We start from the raw sequence: 16,760 nt of genomic DNA, 5'->3' as shown, positions 1-16,760 counted from the left end.
ATATTAGCTTCTGTTTTTGTCTTACCTGCTTTCTGGAATTGTTCTTCATCAAGCCGCCTTTCCACTGCAGATGACATTTGGACACGACTGTCAGAATATGCCTCCTTGTGGCAGTAGCACAAGATTTTCAGTGTTGTCGTGAACCATGGGAGAGAAGCTGATTCTCGTGGTGTCCGAAATAGCAAAAAGAGCATTTATTCTCTGTGTTCACTGTGGTTGAATGAATGAATGAATGAATACTAGAAACTCAGAGCACTAAAAAATTTGGAGTGAATGTGGAGACAACATAAAAAAATTAATACTCATTTATGAATAGATTTTTTTTAAAATAAAGACTGCTTTTCAGATTTAAAAAAATAAAAAATCCTATTTCTCATCTCGTGCGCACGGACCTGCTTGGACAACACTGGAATACATCACATCCAGTCGACCGGTCGCATATGGTCTAGTTGCAGGAGTTCAATTGTTTCAACGTATCCGCAACTCAAATCGGATCAGAATTTTCCACATACAGAGATTACCGGAAATCCAAGCAGCTCCTGGACTACTCGCCATTAGAAATGAATGACTTTCAGTCAATTCACTCAAAGCTTTAGACTTGAACCCTGTCATCGTGGTCAACTCCTCTCTTCATCTCAAGTCCGCTGATGTACATGGCGAGCTAACTGGACAAACTGGTAACAGCAGGAATGCCGTTCATAAGGAGGTAAGCGGTCAGCTTTTAAGCACAAACAAGAACAGAATCATATATCGTTTGTTTATGTACTTCTGGCTACATAATTTACAATCTCCAGAAATGTATATAGGGCTACGTTTTCAGAATAAGCCTATGTTGGACCCATGCTTTACAATAAAGTGTATTATGTGTAAATTTGTGTATCTTAATTGTAACTGAAAGGACAGCAACATGTACAGTCCAGTTCTGGCAGAGCAGTTTTTACATTGCAGCCTCAAAAAAGCTGACATTTTTCTCATTCACTAACTCCAATACACACAAACCTCTTTGATTTATCTTATTAAGTAGGGTTGAACACGCGACATTAACCTCAGCTGTTGAAAAAATGTTTCTTGGCCATTGAGAACTGGCCTGCGCTGCCAGATCCTGCTGAGAATGCAGCCTTTGCCAAGATCAAAATATAGGTCATCGAAGCTCCCAGCGAGTTTCAACTAAAAAGCATCTAAAGTATGCCGTGCATGCGACATACCTGATTTTATTTGTTTTATACTGATGTGCATCAAACCCTGTCAGAAATATTCACTTCACAACCTGACCTAAAGCAACGGACACAGACCCATTAAGACTATCGTTAACTGGCCGTAACTTACGATGGACATCAGGGTAAGAATGTAGTGCTGAAGGTTGCTTCCATGATGTTCCACCATCTTGCTGTCTGCCACAACCATGACTTCAACAAAACGGGGGTAGGAGAGGAAACGCTTTGATCTCCGGTGTGGCTTGGAGTCACTGCTTTCATTAGCGGAGTTGTGCTTGTTTTCTGAGAAGGGGAAGAGTCTGGAATTAAGAGTCTCCAGGTCGGACAGCATGCTGGAGGGCGACTTTCTCTTCAGTCTGTTCCTGTGTCTGCGGTTTGGCTCTGTATGTCCTGCAGATGAAGAAGAGAACAATGCATTTAAATGAATTTAAGTTATTTTATTACAAGAAAGTCAAATTTAGCCATGAGGGCTACTGCTTCCTTCATTATATGTCACAAGTTCACATCCAATGGTAACCATGGATGAATGTATTCATGATCATGTGTTCAGCTATGTAAAGAAATAAGAGACCACTTGAAAATGTTAAGTTTCTCTCTATTTACTTGATTTATTAGGTATGTGTCCGAGCAAATTGTTAATATTTGAGGTCACACTTTAATTTGATGGTCCGTTTGTTTATTTTAAGTTACATAGCGTCTACATTCCAACTAATTCTCATTAGATTATAAGTAGACTGTTAGTTTAGGGTTAGGGTTAGGGCTAGGGTTAGTGTAAGCTGACAGATAAAATGTCTGCTTAGCAGCAGTATCAACAGATATTAAGCAGACAGTCTTCTAACACTCAAATGGACCATCAAAAATAAAATGTTACCTTATTTGTTTATTCCAAGCTTTTCTTCCATATTTTAAATACAAATTCGTCACTGGCCTCTTTTTTGGCAAGAAAATTGAAATTTGTCAAAATAACAAATATCTTTGGTGATCAAAACTCATATTTTTGCTCTAAATGACAACATTAATGGTTACGCCCAATTTACACGAGGTGTCAGCGTTAAAGCTTCTCTATGAATTTTACTTTGAATGGGTGACGTCAAGGGTTGCCGAACTGAAATGTGGATCCGACTGCGATGCTTCAGTGACATTGCTCGCTGCAGAAGTTGGGGATTTCTCAACTACTAAAGCGCCAAAGGAAGCTTAGGGCAATCAGATCTCTTTATGCAAATATTCTTGCTCAGACAGAAGCCGATTGCGGACTAATTTTATTAGCTGACACTGCTATGATGATCGCGTCAGCCCCAACTTCAGACACACTCGGTCAAGCTTTGACATTAAAGCCCTGTGTGTATGCAATGTTAGTAGCCACTATTTTGTAACAAAGTAGTAAACTATGTTCTATAATAAATTAGTAAACTATTTCTGAAGAATGTAATGTAGCAAATTTTAAAAATGCATGTATTGAATAGCATGTATTTTAAAGGAATTTATTAGGTTTTTCAACCATTCAGCCAATCTCTGGGTCTGGTGGGAGCACTTATTGTATTGATCATTGAATCAGATTATACCATTAGCATTTAACTCAAAAATGACCAAAGGGTTTCAAGCTATAGTCTCATTCCAGCATAATAATCGGGAAAGTTCGCTGTAGTATCATGGTTGCAGCAGGTACAATGAAATTATGCTGTAAATTTCAACATGACTGTCTGATACAGAGAGAATATATGCTGATTGTGCTGCATAAGTTCACTGTGCCAACCATGGTATGGCAGCAACGTTCCTTGATTATTACATCAGCATGAGAGTATAGCCATATTGGCAAAGAAAATGTAAACTTTTTATTTTCTGCTGGTCTTAATACACAATGTGACTAGAGAAGAGTCAGTTTTAATCTTTTTTGTTTTAAGCAAGATGCAAATGGTCTAATCCAATTTAATAATTTATGCTAAGCTAAGCTAAAGCTCTCCCGCCAGAACTGGAAATAGTTTGATTAGGTTAAAAAACAGTAAAACTCAAGTGTTTAACTTTAGGGGAGTTGTAAAAATTAGTCAATGCTCCTTTAAATTAAACTTTGCAGTCTGACCTAAAGGTTAAATCCAGACGCAAGTGTTAAGTGTTAGTTTTCAGCTAACGCTTTTAGCTTAGTTTTATGGCAAAATAAAAGCAATAACAGGACACTCTAAACTCTCCTGAGCTTAAAATAGGACACAAATGCAACACAACCCCTACCTTCTACTCAATATTAAACAATAGATATTGATTTTGTACATAAATTGCTGAGAAAAGTGCTTTGTGAGAAAAGTGTGCCAGGTATCGACACAAATCCTGTTTTTATCGAAATGAACAAAAAGCAGGCCACAATGGAGCTTGCTTCCAATAAAAAATGAAGTCTAAAAAAAGTTCTCCTCCCAGCACTTTTTTGGGGCCAAACAGTTCACTTAAAAAACACAATACATTTTAAAACAAAGCTGCCGTTGACTGTTATTGATATACACCAGTGTGCATTAGCCCAATCCACATTTATTTTTGTTACATTGAATTTCCAAACACTTCAAACTGGCATTGCTTTACTTCAATGCAGTTCCCCACGTGGCTTTCATGGTATTGGGCCTCTTGAGTTTCCTTATCTTCAGGCCACAGGAAGTGCAAGAGTCAACAGGATTTTGTGGCAGTAAACTAAGATTGGAATGATACCAAGAACTTCCAAAATGATTTTTCCTGTTCCACTGGTTTTTACTCAATGACATATGAAAATAGAAAAGCAAAGGATGTAAAAGATACCATGAATAGCACTGTGAGTATTTAATTGTCAATGAGAGCAGTCTATTTCTGTGCCTGTAGTGGGGTTGTGCTGCATTCATGTTCATATTTGTATTTAGATATATTAATTATTAACTGTAAAGACTATGATGAATTATTACAACGCGGCATTTAAAAAAAAATCTTTAATATGAAAAGTTACAGTGATGAATGTTCCAGTACCGAATCTAGTAATTAATGTTTATATATATATATATATATATATATATATATATATATATATATATATATATATATATATATATATATGTATATGTTTGTCATCCAAAAATGTAAGGTAACACTTTTTAAGGTATGCGTTTTCCTGCTTACCTGAAGTTTCACATGCAGCGGAATCATCTACAGTCTTTTTTGAGGCATCTTTTCTGTACACGACGTGAGGTTTGATGTGTTCTTCTTCATAATGTTCACTATTGTAGCTATGAAGGGGCTCCACAAAAAACTCCCCTTCTGGTGACCTGAAAGTGCCAAGCTAAAACAAACAACAACACTGTTTAAATTGGTCCATGGCCAGTGCAATCTATGGACACATTCTGTGTGTGACTGTAAATTGCCCTTAAAACTTTCCCCCTAAGATTTTATTTACGCACAAATCCTAAGTGGCTGATGGAGTGATAGAGTAAACATACATTGCATGCATATCAGTGCACTGGCCTCTGGGGGGTAATGAACGCAGAATGCAGTTGATAACTATCAGAACATTGTGCTTCACTTACAAAGTATATTGTCTGGAAATGTGAATTTCATAAAACAAGCAAGAAGCATACTTGAAAAAATATTCTCCTTATCTTCAAGAAGAAACATGCTGAGCAGTTTTGAGGCTGATTATTATATTAGACTATTGATTGCTCTATATTTTAGACAAATTGTTTGTGTACACCAATTCATAAAAACTGGAAAACTTCATTTTCTTATAAAAAACACTTAAATTCTGCATAAGAACTTCTGTGCAGAATCTTTTTATGACATTCATTCATTTTCCTTCGGCCTATTTATCACCACAGCAGAATGAACTGCCAACTGTTCCAGCATATGTTTTACACAGCAGACCCAGCCTCAATCCAGTACTGGGAAACACCCATACACACTCTCGCATTTTTACACACACTCATACACTATGGCCAATTTTAATTTATTCAATTCACTTATAAACTTATATGTGTTTGGACTGTGGGGGAAACCTGAGCACCCATTGGAAACCCACCTAAACAGAGAGAACATGCAAACTCCACACAGAAATGCCAACTGACCCAGCCAGGATTCGAATCAGCAACCTTCTTGCTGTGAGATCAGCAACCTTCTTGCTGTGAGACGACAATGCTACCCACTGAGCCACTGTGCGGCTGCTTTTTATGACATCAAAATACCAAATATCATATATTTTTTGCTACAGGCACTGTATGCTAATGGGGATGGTTGATAAGAGGTTATCTGAGCAACCTAAAATTCCTGTTTAAACTCCAAAGAAAAAGAGACAAAATATAGATTTTTTTTTTTGCTTCACAATTACACTTTCTTTCATTCATTGTTTAATGTTGGTAGCATATTGGAGATTTTAAACCAACACATGGCTGAGCTCTTTGTTACAGTCGTTCATAATGACCGAGAACACACTAGACAGAAAATATGGGATCTTAATTAGAGATACAGATTTGTCCATATTCCAATATTTCTGTGAAAATATACAGCTCTCATGATAGCATACTTTAAAAAAATTACCTCCTAAAGGTCAAAGAATTGGGGGTTTGGTTGAAAAGACAAAAGGCTTATAGGACATATATTAAGTTTTATATAGATACCTAACAAGATAAGTTTAGATTCACAATCCTGTCAAGCACAATCCAGTCGAAACAATTCCCATTCATGTTAATGACTGAAACTATGCATTTTGCATGCCAGGCCAGTATTTGGCAATGTCATGTTGTAAATGTTGTAAATAAACACTGGTCCTATGCACTTGCATATAGTCTATGCATTCTTCTGCAGAATAAACATGCTTTAAAACAATGATGTGTTTGTATTTATTACTCTAGGATGACAAGAGCACTTTAAAAACACATTTAGAATGTTTACACTTTCAAAATAATGTGTGTAAATAAAATAAAAGTTTTCAATGCCACTTTATATTAACGAATATAACTAATATGTACTTATACTGAAATTAATAATTTGCTACAATGCACTTATTGTGTAAATACATGTTTTTACATTGTAGTTATGATTTATTAAATACCTACATGTAATTACATCTGTCATTAATTTGTGTAATTAAATTTGTAACTATACTGTTGTGCCAACTATAAAGTGGGACCAGTGTTGTGTAAATGCCCCCCCATATAAACTCAGATAAGATTATCTCCAGGTTATGTATAGCTTCAGCTTTTTAAAGCTCGCCAAAGCATATGCAGCTGAGAAACGTACTATTTCATCAAGCAATCCCTGAATCATGCAACAGCCGTTATCGTGAATAGGGACACATGAAATTACTTGATGTATTTCTAGAACTTTACTAGCCCTTGCCACTTTCTGACTACAGAAGAACCACCAAGTGTAAGTACAGGATTCGAAAGAACCAAAGTAGATCTCATGGCTAATTTTGATTTGTGAGAAAAACATTAAGTTTGGCGCAACATCACGTTCGCATCAACAGATGACATCTGACTCCCAAATATGGAGTCTCCTTTGACGTCAGCTCACTCCTGCTGCTAATGCCTCTGATGAATGTGCGTCACTCAACTCATAGAGCGCTATTTTGAAAGTTTGATGATTTCATGTTTGAGAAAAAACTTTATAAGTGATCCCGATTCGTTTCAAAAACGTTGCCCCGATTAACTTGCACCACCCTTCCATTAAAGCTCGTGCATAATTGTGTAGCCTAATCACGAACGAAAGTTTTTGAGAAGGCTAATTTTGCAAAGTTACCGAATGCGTCCTGCATTGCGTAAATACTGGTCATTGGATTTAGTTAATATCATCATAGAAATATATAATTTAACTTACCAAACCGGAGCAGAGGCTGATTACTGCAGTGTGCTCCTGCCCAGCGTTCACATGTCCTTTATAAAAGCAGTGCTGATACTCCGTGTCCTCCTCCTCCTCCCCCTCCACTGAATTATGACCTTCACTGGATGCTCCGAGTATCGTGACAGTGTAAACTGGCGCAATAAATCCAGACTCGAGAGTAAGGTTAAGGTAATAGTCCTGCCCAAAGGCAGATATTTGATAATAGGCGTGCGGCGAGGTCCAATGATGAGAGATGTTGGCGGTTGTTGGGTCGGTACTCCGCTTTCTCCTCTTGAAGTGCACGCCCGTTGGCAGTTGCTCACCGACTTCGTTCAATCTGGCCGGAGTTACAATCTCATACGCGCCAAACTCCTGTAATTTCGCTGAGGAAGGGAACGGAGATTGAATGGTAAAATTACATATAAGTAGGTCATGAATGTCATTTGCAATGCGATGAACTTTTCCAATGAGTGCTTACACAGCATTTCTAGAGAATAGCAAAATGGTTCATAAAGACAATTATATTTTTAAAGGAAGGATTGACAATCTAAAGAACTACAGTAGCCTATTTAGAGCATGAAAGTTTTTCATGGATGGCTCTATGTGTAGCCATTAAATGAAGAACTTCTACTTTAAATTGAAAAGACATTATAGGCATGTTTTGGTAACATTTAGAACATTTTTAAGGCAAACCGTGCATAAAACGTCGTATTTTGCGACGCATGGTAATATAAAGATAAATAGAAAGGTAACCGATTTGACAGTTTTACTGTCATTAAAAGAGAAACGCTAAGTCACAAGTGTTGATATTTCTATAAATATCTGTTTTAGTATCATTGTAACGTGGCTGACAATAAGAGAACGATAAACTAAACAAACTGACAAAAATGACACTTCATCGTCCATAAGGGTTCACTTGAATTAAATCTTCGCTTAAATGGGATTTTATACCACTGACTGTAACAGGGTTGATGACTTCAAGTTTTTTTTAAATAATTTATTTTGTCAACTGATATAGCCCATACTGTAAGTAAAAATGTACAAATCCTCATTAAACTGGACTTCATTCTAAGACTCCACATGGTAAATCAGGTGTCAGTCAGACTTCTGAAAGCATAACTCGAAATCTTCGACAGCGCGCTATGAACTGTTAGGAAAGTAAAGGAAAGTCATTCATTCTCCGCGCCTCAAAGTACTGAGTTGAATGAGAGTAAACGATCGTGAAAAGAGCACGTACCTTTTTCTGAACCTCGCAGTCTCCCCGTTGAAGCTAGTGCATTCATTAGATCAGAGAGTAATACTAAAAAACTAATTCCCCAGGAGAACAAAACCATGATTGTCCACGTTTAGAAAAGTGAATGCAAGCAAGCCCGAATACAGTATTCCGCTGTCCCTTGAAGCCGGGCTTTCGCCGCACGGTTGCTGCATCCAAAGCGTTTCTCCTCTACTTTACAGAAGTGACTTCCATGTCGCTAAACAAGCGCTCGGTCGGAGCTCTTGGTTTGCATGCATAATACCAGAAAGGGGGTCGATGCAACTGTGGTGGTCTCCAGTTTGCTGATTACTTTAGCCTACTTGGGCGTACTCTTAGAGACACCCCTCTCTCAGAAAGCCACTCCTGCCATATGTGTCGCTAATGTAGCGTGCAGACTAAACTTTTAAAATCACTGAACATGTTACTCATAATCATCACGCACACGTGCATTATGTTCGTAACTACTTCAGATTGTGCTGTTATGTTTGAACATTCAGTTGGATAAGTTAGATAAGCACACTGCCTCAGTCCAGAGATTATCTAATGTAATAATAACGTAACACGTAATAATACTGTATTAATACAATACTGGGGAAAAGGGCAATTTGGAAATTGGAACACTGACTTTTATCTTTGTCTTAAAAACACAATGTATTACTGCTAAAATCAACTGAGATTCTGAAAACACTTATTATAATGGAAACATCTTTTAATATTTATGTTATTGTTATTAGATTTTCTTCATATTTTGTGTATGTCCCAATTGTGTACTCAGAAAAGTCTATTTATTTGAGTTATGTGTTTTTCAGTGGCTGATATTAATTAATATTAGTGATAAGTAGGGCCAGACGGAATCTGCTGACATTTTTGCTATTTCTGCGCATAATTGTGTTAAAAATCTGCGGATTTATGCAGAATTATTTTGGGAGTATCATAACCAAAACCTTAACATATGAACTAAAAAGTAATACCTTTTTAACTTTGATTTAATGTTTACAATGCAAATCCAGTTAGATCCACTTTATTTGGTAAAAAAAGCAAGTCTCTCATATAATATATCTACCAAAAGACAGAAAATAATACTTTACAAACTGTTTTGTAAATAAATCACATGAATATGTTTATATTAGTTAATAATATTACTGTAATTAATTTAAACCTGGATAAATTTACATTTACGCACATTTACACAAGTAAATAAACAGAATCAATGTTGGGCTAAAAATCTGGATTTCTGTGCGTGCAGATTCCGTGTAGGCCTAAAGGTATACTGACTAACCCATGACAATAAGGGATGAAAGTGGCTGCTTTGGACCCCAAGAAATCAGAGGGGGCTTTTTTATATTGTCATCATTTAACCAGAGCCAACGTTAAGTCAGTCAGAAACTTGAGTGACTTAATCATTTATTAAACTGTATGATAGCAATGAACTTTTGTTTATTTATTAATAATTTGCCTAAATTCTGTTCAATCTGCTAGATTCAACTTTATGCAGATTATACTTATTTATTTTACTCATTTTGATCATTCATATATTCAGTCTTCTTTGCAGTTAGACTTTAATTCAAGAATGGTTTAATAAAAACAAACTTATACTAAATTAATAAAAAGTCTTGTAGTATGGTGTTTTTAAAAAAAATCTCAACAGTTTTATTTAGTAGACATAAATATAAGATTTAATGATCAGTCGCTAATTGTCTAATGTTGATTAGATTTTTAATATCTAGGTCTTTGGCCCGACACTGAACTGTCCTTTAAATCTCATATTGATTTTATAATTAAAAAGTCATATCGGTGTTTAGGTTCTCTTTATCGTTCTATTAATTGTTTTTCATTTCATGTAAGAAAAAAATGCTTTCTTAATCAATTTTCCCTATTATTGATTATGCTGATATTATTTTAAAACCTTTAAATACAGTCTTCAATTCTCTATGTAGGTTAAGATGTCTGTATAGAACCCATCATTGTATATTACACGAAACACTTAGTTTGCTTCAACCTAAGTTCCGCAGATAATATCATTGGTATTTGTTTCTTTTTAAGTGTGATTATTTTACTTTACCCTCTTATTTAGCGGCCACATACGTGGACAGCACATTTTAGCTCTTAAGTGGCTATCCTCTTAAGGCCCAAGGTGTTATTTTACATGCATTTTTTATTTCTCTTTGCTATTTGGGCTTATTGGAACCTAATTAGAATAAAAATCTAAGTATAATCTTTTGACATGATGTACTTTTAGAGAAAAATGATGTTCATTTGTGCGTGATCCAAATTTACATAAAGCACTTTTTCCTGACTGTTTTTTAATGCATATATAACAAATACATTTTTTAAACAAGTTTTGACTATCAGAGAGCAAAAAGGTTGTTTGCCCATTTTGGACAGTTAAAAATAGTGTTTGGGACTTCTCATATGCTGTAAACCAGTTGCAGGATGACACTGTATGTCTGTAACAAAATATAAAACATTCAAAGTATGTCAGCAGTTTTTTTTTCCATTTACCTCCTCATATTCTTTTTGACACACACAACAGAATTACTGTGGCCGTAAGTCCTTTCAATACAAAGCTCCTTCTGACTGAAACAATCTACCTTCTTTTAGTCTTTTCAGGACTTTTTATTTTATTTTTTATTTTTGGAAACAACTTGTAAATGTTATTAATATTGGTTCCAATTTAACTTTTGATGATATGTATTTGTTTGCTCAGGCTTTGTGGAAAGTGTTTCAGGTGAAGTGGTGCTGGTTGGTTGTTTGTTTGTTTGGTTAGCTGTATGTTTAATATGATGTGATGTACCCCCTCGAAAATGGCATGGTTCTTCTCTAAGAGCCATGCATGCCAATAAAAGGAGCTATCCCTTTCCATAAATTCAAATTCAAACTGAAACGAGTGACTACTTTCTTATTCTTTATAAATGTAGTGCTCTTTGCATTCTTTCTTTGCAAATGTACACATTTATTCATTATTAATTCAGAATTTGAATTAAACTTGTGTTTTAAATGCTGCAAAGGAGGTATGTAGTGTCCGTTCTGTGCAATTTCTTAGTAATAGTATATAATATATTATAGTAATAATATATTATATTTTGGATTCTTGCAAAGGTATTTGATATATTTTTATTAATTATTTATTGGCGACGCAGTGGCGCAGTAGGTAGTGCTGTCGCCTCACAGCAAGAAGGTCGCCTCGGCTCAGCTCAGTTGGCGTTTCTGTGTGGAGTTTGCATGTTCTCCCTTCAATCGCTTGGCTTTCCTCCGGGTGCTCTAGTTTTCCCACAGTCCAAATACATGTGGTACAGGTGAATTGGGTAAGCTAAATTGTCTGTAGTGTATGAGTGTGTGTATGAATAAGTGTGTGGAAGCTTTCCAGAGATGGGTTGCGGCTGGAAGGGCATCTGCTGCGTAAAAATGTGCTGGATAAGTTGGCGGTTCATTCTACTGTGGCGACCCCGGATTAATAAAGGGACTAAGCCGATAAGAAAAAAAAAATAATTATGTATTATTATTTCTTGACATTTCTTCCATTGAGATCCTAAAAGAAACTTAAATGTAGTCTTGTATGCTGAAATTAAGACTTTTTACCAATATACAAATAGAAAAAAACAAATGCCCCTTTGGATATTTGATAACTAATTAAGCATTGGCATAGATTAGCTGATTTTTAAAATCTTTTTAACATCTCAGGCTAATAAGCATTGCTTCATAAAGCGAAGGTATTCTCTATTTACAGTTACATTACCTTCTCTAAAGTGACTATAAATCTGGTGCTTCATGGGATTCATTGGGTTACAGATTTGGACAAAGCAAAGTACAAACAGTTTTCCATTACAGGTTTAGATGAAAGGAGTTGGAGATTCTATCTGCACTCTAGGATTTCCTGGAGTGAATATGGATTTTACTGTGCACCAGCTGTACGGCTCCTCAATGGAAAGCATGAATGAGGGAGAGAGAGAGCTTGACTGTAGTGTGTTGGGTTTGCAATCTTGTATCATCGGTGACCTCAAGTCACTGTAAACTTCACTTCCTCTTGGCTTTGATGAGACGATAAGAACTAGAAAGCTTGAATGGATGCTGAAAGTTGCCTTGAGTGTTCAAAGAAGGTTCAAGATCAGTCACTCAAAGTCTCTGAAATTTACCTAATTTACGTAACATATTCTTATCAGAAAAAAATGGGGTGGAGTGAAATATCAAAAAATTATGATTTAACTGATTACATGTTGTTAATTGATTGCCACACTTATTCGGATGTGTAGTGTGCTGGGTAAATTTGCAAGGAAAAAAATGACTCAGCGATTATTCAGAAATGTTTGTATGAAAGCATTTTTTTCTCACAGTAAGAAAGGAAAAATTTTGATATTTAAAGACAATAGGCCCTACACCCGGCGCAATAAGGTGCAAGACATGTTTAGCACGATTGGTTGCTATTTTCAGATTAGTGCAAGAGTAATGTTCACGTTTTGCGGCACGTTCGTTAAAAAGCAAATCCATTTGCAGCACTACTTATGGGTGTTTCGGTCTTAAAAGGAGATGTGTTAAGGAGCATTGCTAGCACGTTGCTATTTTGAGGACCACGCCATTGACCATTTAAAACCTAAAGTTAAGCTTTTTCAGTTTATTCATTTGCATTTGTATAATGTTATTATTATTATCATTATTTAGTAGTAGTAGTAGTAGTAATAGTAGTAGTAGTATTTATCATATGCATATTTATATTTGCTTTAATTAAAACAAGTTTAGATATTTCCACCTGTTATATTTTTGGGGTTTAAAGATGTTTGCATCACCATATGGGGCATAAGATTATGACAAGTGTTTAAATATATATTTTTTTAAACACTTTGTATTGTTCTTTTATTCATTTGCTGAAAATTAGAACTGAAGTTAGAAAGTTTTGAAACAAATCTTTTTGCTAAACTAAATTAAATATGTAGGCTAATGGATGTTGCGCACAACGCTGTTTCCTTCCACCACAAAAGTAAAGGAATAAAGAAAAGAGTAAAAGTAAAGTAAAAAGAAAGTAAAGAGGACAAATAGAGGAGACTCGTTGTTTATCATCTGCATATGGGCTGTTTAACTGTTTTCTTGCTAGTGAAGCTGTTAGTTTTTCAAAGACTGACTCTTAAAGGGAATGGGAGATGAGACTCTGATTGGACTCTGTTTAATGCCTGTTACATCCAAAACACACACATAACTCATTAAGAAAATAAGCACAACCCTGTTAGACCATGCGCCAGGGCAGAGCATATTTTCCCATCCTTAAATAGCAAGAGTGGATTTGGACATGCCCTTAATGCTTTTGTGCCATGCACTTAGTTAAAATAGAGCCCTTAACGTTCAGTCACATGACAAAAAAAGAGAACATTTTAAGAACTAAAATCACATAAAGTAAATTCACAAAGTTTTAGATATAAAGTAGCACTTGCAGGAAAAAAGTAGCTGCAATTAAGAAAAAATGACAATTGTGAGGAGAAGGTCCTATTTAAAAGAAATCATGACACGCACACAAAACATTGTGAAAGTCACAATTACAATAAACAATTTTGCACAACTGTAAGAAAAAATGCTCAGCCACAATAATGTAGCAATTACATTGGCAACATCACACTGTGAGATAAAGTTGCAAATAAAATAGGAAAACAAATCCCTGTGCGATAAAGTTATAATTACAACAAACAGTGACAATTATAAGTGAAGGTTATTTATAAACTAATTTTGAGAGGATCACATGACTATGATTGATCACGGCCCGGATCTGCATTTACTATGTATGATCCACCAATCAGACTATTACTAACCCACAATAAAGAGCCAGGGTTTCTCACTACAGTCACTCCACCATTCCCTTCATAGGGCAGCAAGATGTTTGAATCCACAACAGGATTGTGTTAATATTCACTGAGTAGCAGGTGTCCTGTGTAAGTAACACAGTTGCCTCATAGCAAGAACGTCACCGGTTCTAGTCCTTTAACAGGCCAGCTGCCTTTTCTGTGCAAAGTTAGCATGCTCCGGTTTCCTCCCACAATCTAAAAACATGCACTACAGGTTATTTGATCAAATTAGCACTACAGTCAAACTCTCATCCAGCAGCATATTTCTTTATAGCAATAATTTTCTGTCATCAAGGGGGAAGTTCTCGAGACCTACCTGAGCTCAAAGCTCCCCTCTGGACCTGCAAACGGGAATGAGCCCAGGGCTCAAGGACCTTTTGAGCTCAGGGCTCTCTCCCGGGACAGCATGCCAAACTTGCTTATAATCAATCATGAGCTAAGTGTGAACTCTTGAAAACACAATTATGTTAAATGTTCAATATTGGGTGAGATCTGAAATATAAACATTTACATTTCTCTATTTTGGGGCAACACGATGGCTCAGTGGTTAGCACAGTCACATCACAGCAAGTAGGTCGCTGGTTTGAGTCCCGCCCGGGCCAGTTGGCATTTCTGTGTGGAGTTTGCATGTTTTCCCTGTGTTGGCGTGGGTTTCCACTGGGTACTCCATTGTTCCCCAAAGTCTAAAGACATGCACTATAGGTAAATTTAAAATGGAATGAGAGAGAGTGTATGGGTGTTTCCCCATACTGGGTTGCAACTGGAAGGGCATCCGCTGTGCAAAACATATGCTGGATAAGTTGGCAGTTCATTCTGCTCTGGTGACCCTTGATGAATAAAGGGACTAAGATGAAAGAAAATTAATGAACTAATCAATTTATCTATTGTGCAGATAAAATGAGAAATTGTTTCATTCCTCTAAGGCAGAAACAGGGTTCCAGAGAAGTTTTCAACATGCCTTAAATGCCAGACAAAAATATTTTTAGGTCATAGACCACAATGGTCTCTGGATAGCGCAGTAGGTAATTAAGAAAATTTCCCACAATCTTTAAAAAAATTGTTCTTGGGAATCTAAAAAATCCCAGAAAGGGGGCAGGGGCGTAACATGTGCGTTTAGTCTTAATAAGCCTTTTAAATATCAAATGCAAAGCCAGGTCAAAGTGCTGACGGAGCTAAACTGAACATGGACATTTTCCAAGATCTAGAGCAGCTGCTTGGGGTCTTTTTCAAATCCTAGCACTTTCCAAATTGTATCCCGCTCCATGGAGTGGGAACGCTACAGTTAAGCAAAGCAGGGATCCATCAAGACGTGCAAACAGAGATTAGACAGCAGAGAATAGACTGATGAAACTTGTTAAGGTTGGAAAGACCTTTTCCATGCCGCTTCCTAACAAAGCCCATCTGTGTTCCTAAAACTTTTTTTTAAAAAGCCATTTGTTTAGATGTGCTTTTGACCAGGAATGGCTGCACTGAAACATTCCCATCTCAAAAGAGCATTTTACATGTGGTATCGCTGCTGTGACACTGACTATGTGAAAATACGTGGCTATCCAGATGGAGTCAAACTTTGATTAACATGAAACGTGACAGATGGTTTAAAAAAAAATAGAGGTTTTATTTTTGATCTGAGCCTTCATGGCATTGCATTACGGCTGTCTGACCCATCACCTCACATATCTTCTTGTGTCAAACATAAGGACAACATAGTGACCTAATCACTCTCAGCTGTGAGAGAAATTGAAAAAGATAACTCAGTGCCCAAACTGCTTAAGCCTGCATGCTGATATGAAGCAGCTGGACACAAAGAGAGAGAATGAGCTGAGCAAATGAACATGGAGGACCTACAGTGTTATCACTCGTCATTTCTTTGGCCTCACCTCGTGTATTACGTTTCTTGAACCAAACATCTAGTATCATGATGAACGATGACATGTTGAGAGAGTCATTGATAAAAGGGTCACAACATGGCATGATGCTTATGATTAAATGACTAGACTGCAGTGAGGGTTATTGTAACATACAGTACTGAATGTAATGTTCCTCACTTAATATCAGTGAGGCTTTTCATCTCCTTCTGGCCAGTTTATACCATATTTAATTTATTTCATGGTCAACACATAAGTTAAGCTTAACCAAAAATATTTATGGTATAATGACAACCAAAACTTTTAGCTTGTTACTCATATTAACACTACAGTAAGGGATTCGTAACAGAAAATAAATGGGGCCAGTTTTTGGAGGATTTAAAGCACTAGTTCACTCAAAAATGAAGGTTCTGTTTTTAATTTACTCACCCTCATGTCATTCCCTGAGACCTTCGTTCATCTTAGGAACACAAATAAAGAGTTTTAGATTAAATCCGAGAGGTCTCTCATTCTCTATAGACACAGATAGTCCCAAGGTGTTCAAGGTCTTGAAAAATAACATAACACTGTGAGTCACTTCAGAGGTTCAACTAATCATACGAAGTTCCAGGAACCGATTTGTGCATTAAAAAAACTGTAAAAATGACTTTTTGGCTTATGTCTTCTGTATCATATTAGTGTACGTGTTTACTACATGCAATACGACACCAGCACTTCCGATGAACTGTCTTTATATTATAAAATTGCCACATTTGGGGCCAATTTTATCATATCTACCGATAAC

The 16,760-nt window shown here is 36.4% G+C and overlaps 1 protein-coding gene across 1 annotated transcript in view; it reads right to left on the bottom strand.

The window, feature by feature from the left end:
* The window catches only part of adamts9 (ADAM metallopeptidase with thrombospondin type 1 motif, 9), a 61,147-nt gene extending 52,584 nt beyond the window's left edge, over positions 1–8,563 (bottom strand). The window contains 4 exon segments of the mRNA NM_001423670.2: positions 1,327–1,604; positions 4,341–4,500; positions 7,029–7,414; positions 8,269–8,563. Coding sequence (NP_001410599.2) covers positions 1,327–1,604; positions 4,341–4,500; positions 7,029–7,414; positions 8,269–8,365 — 921 coding nt within the window. The 5' untranslated portion in view covers positions 8,366–8,563.
* Positions 8,564–16,760: the final 8,197 nt, after the last annotated feature.

This window comes from Danio rerio, chromosome 11, assembly GCF_052040795.2.
Source record: "Danio rerio strain M-AB ecotype USA chromosome 11, GRCz13ab, whole genome shotgun sequence".
Lineage (NCBI taxonomy): Eukaryota > Metazoa > Chordata > Actinopteri > Cypriniformes > Danionidae > Danio > Danio rerio.
Note: the sequence above shows the minus strand (reverse complement) of the source record. Positions and strands in the feature narration are given on the sequence as shown.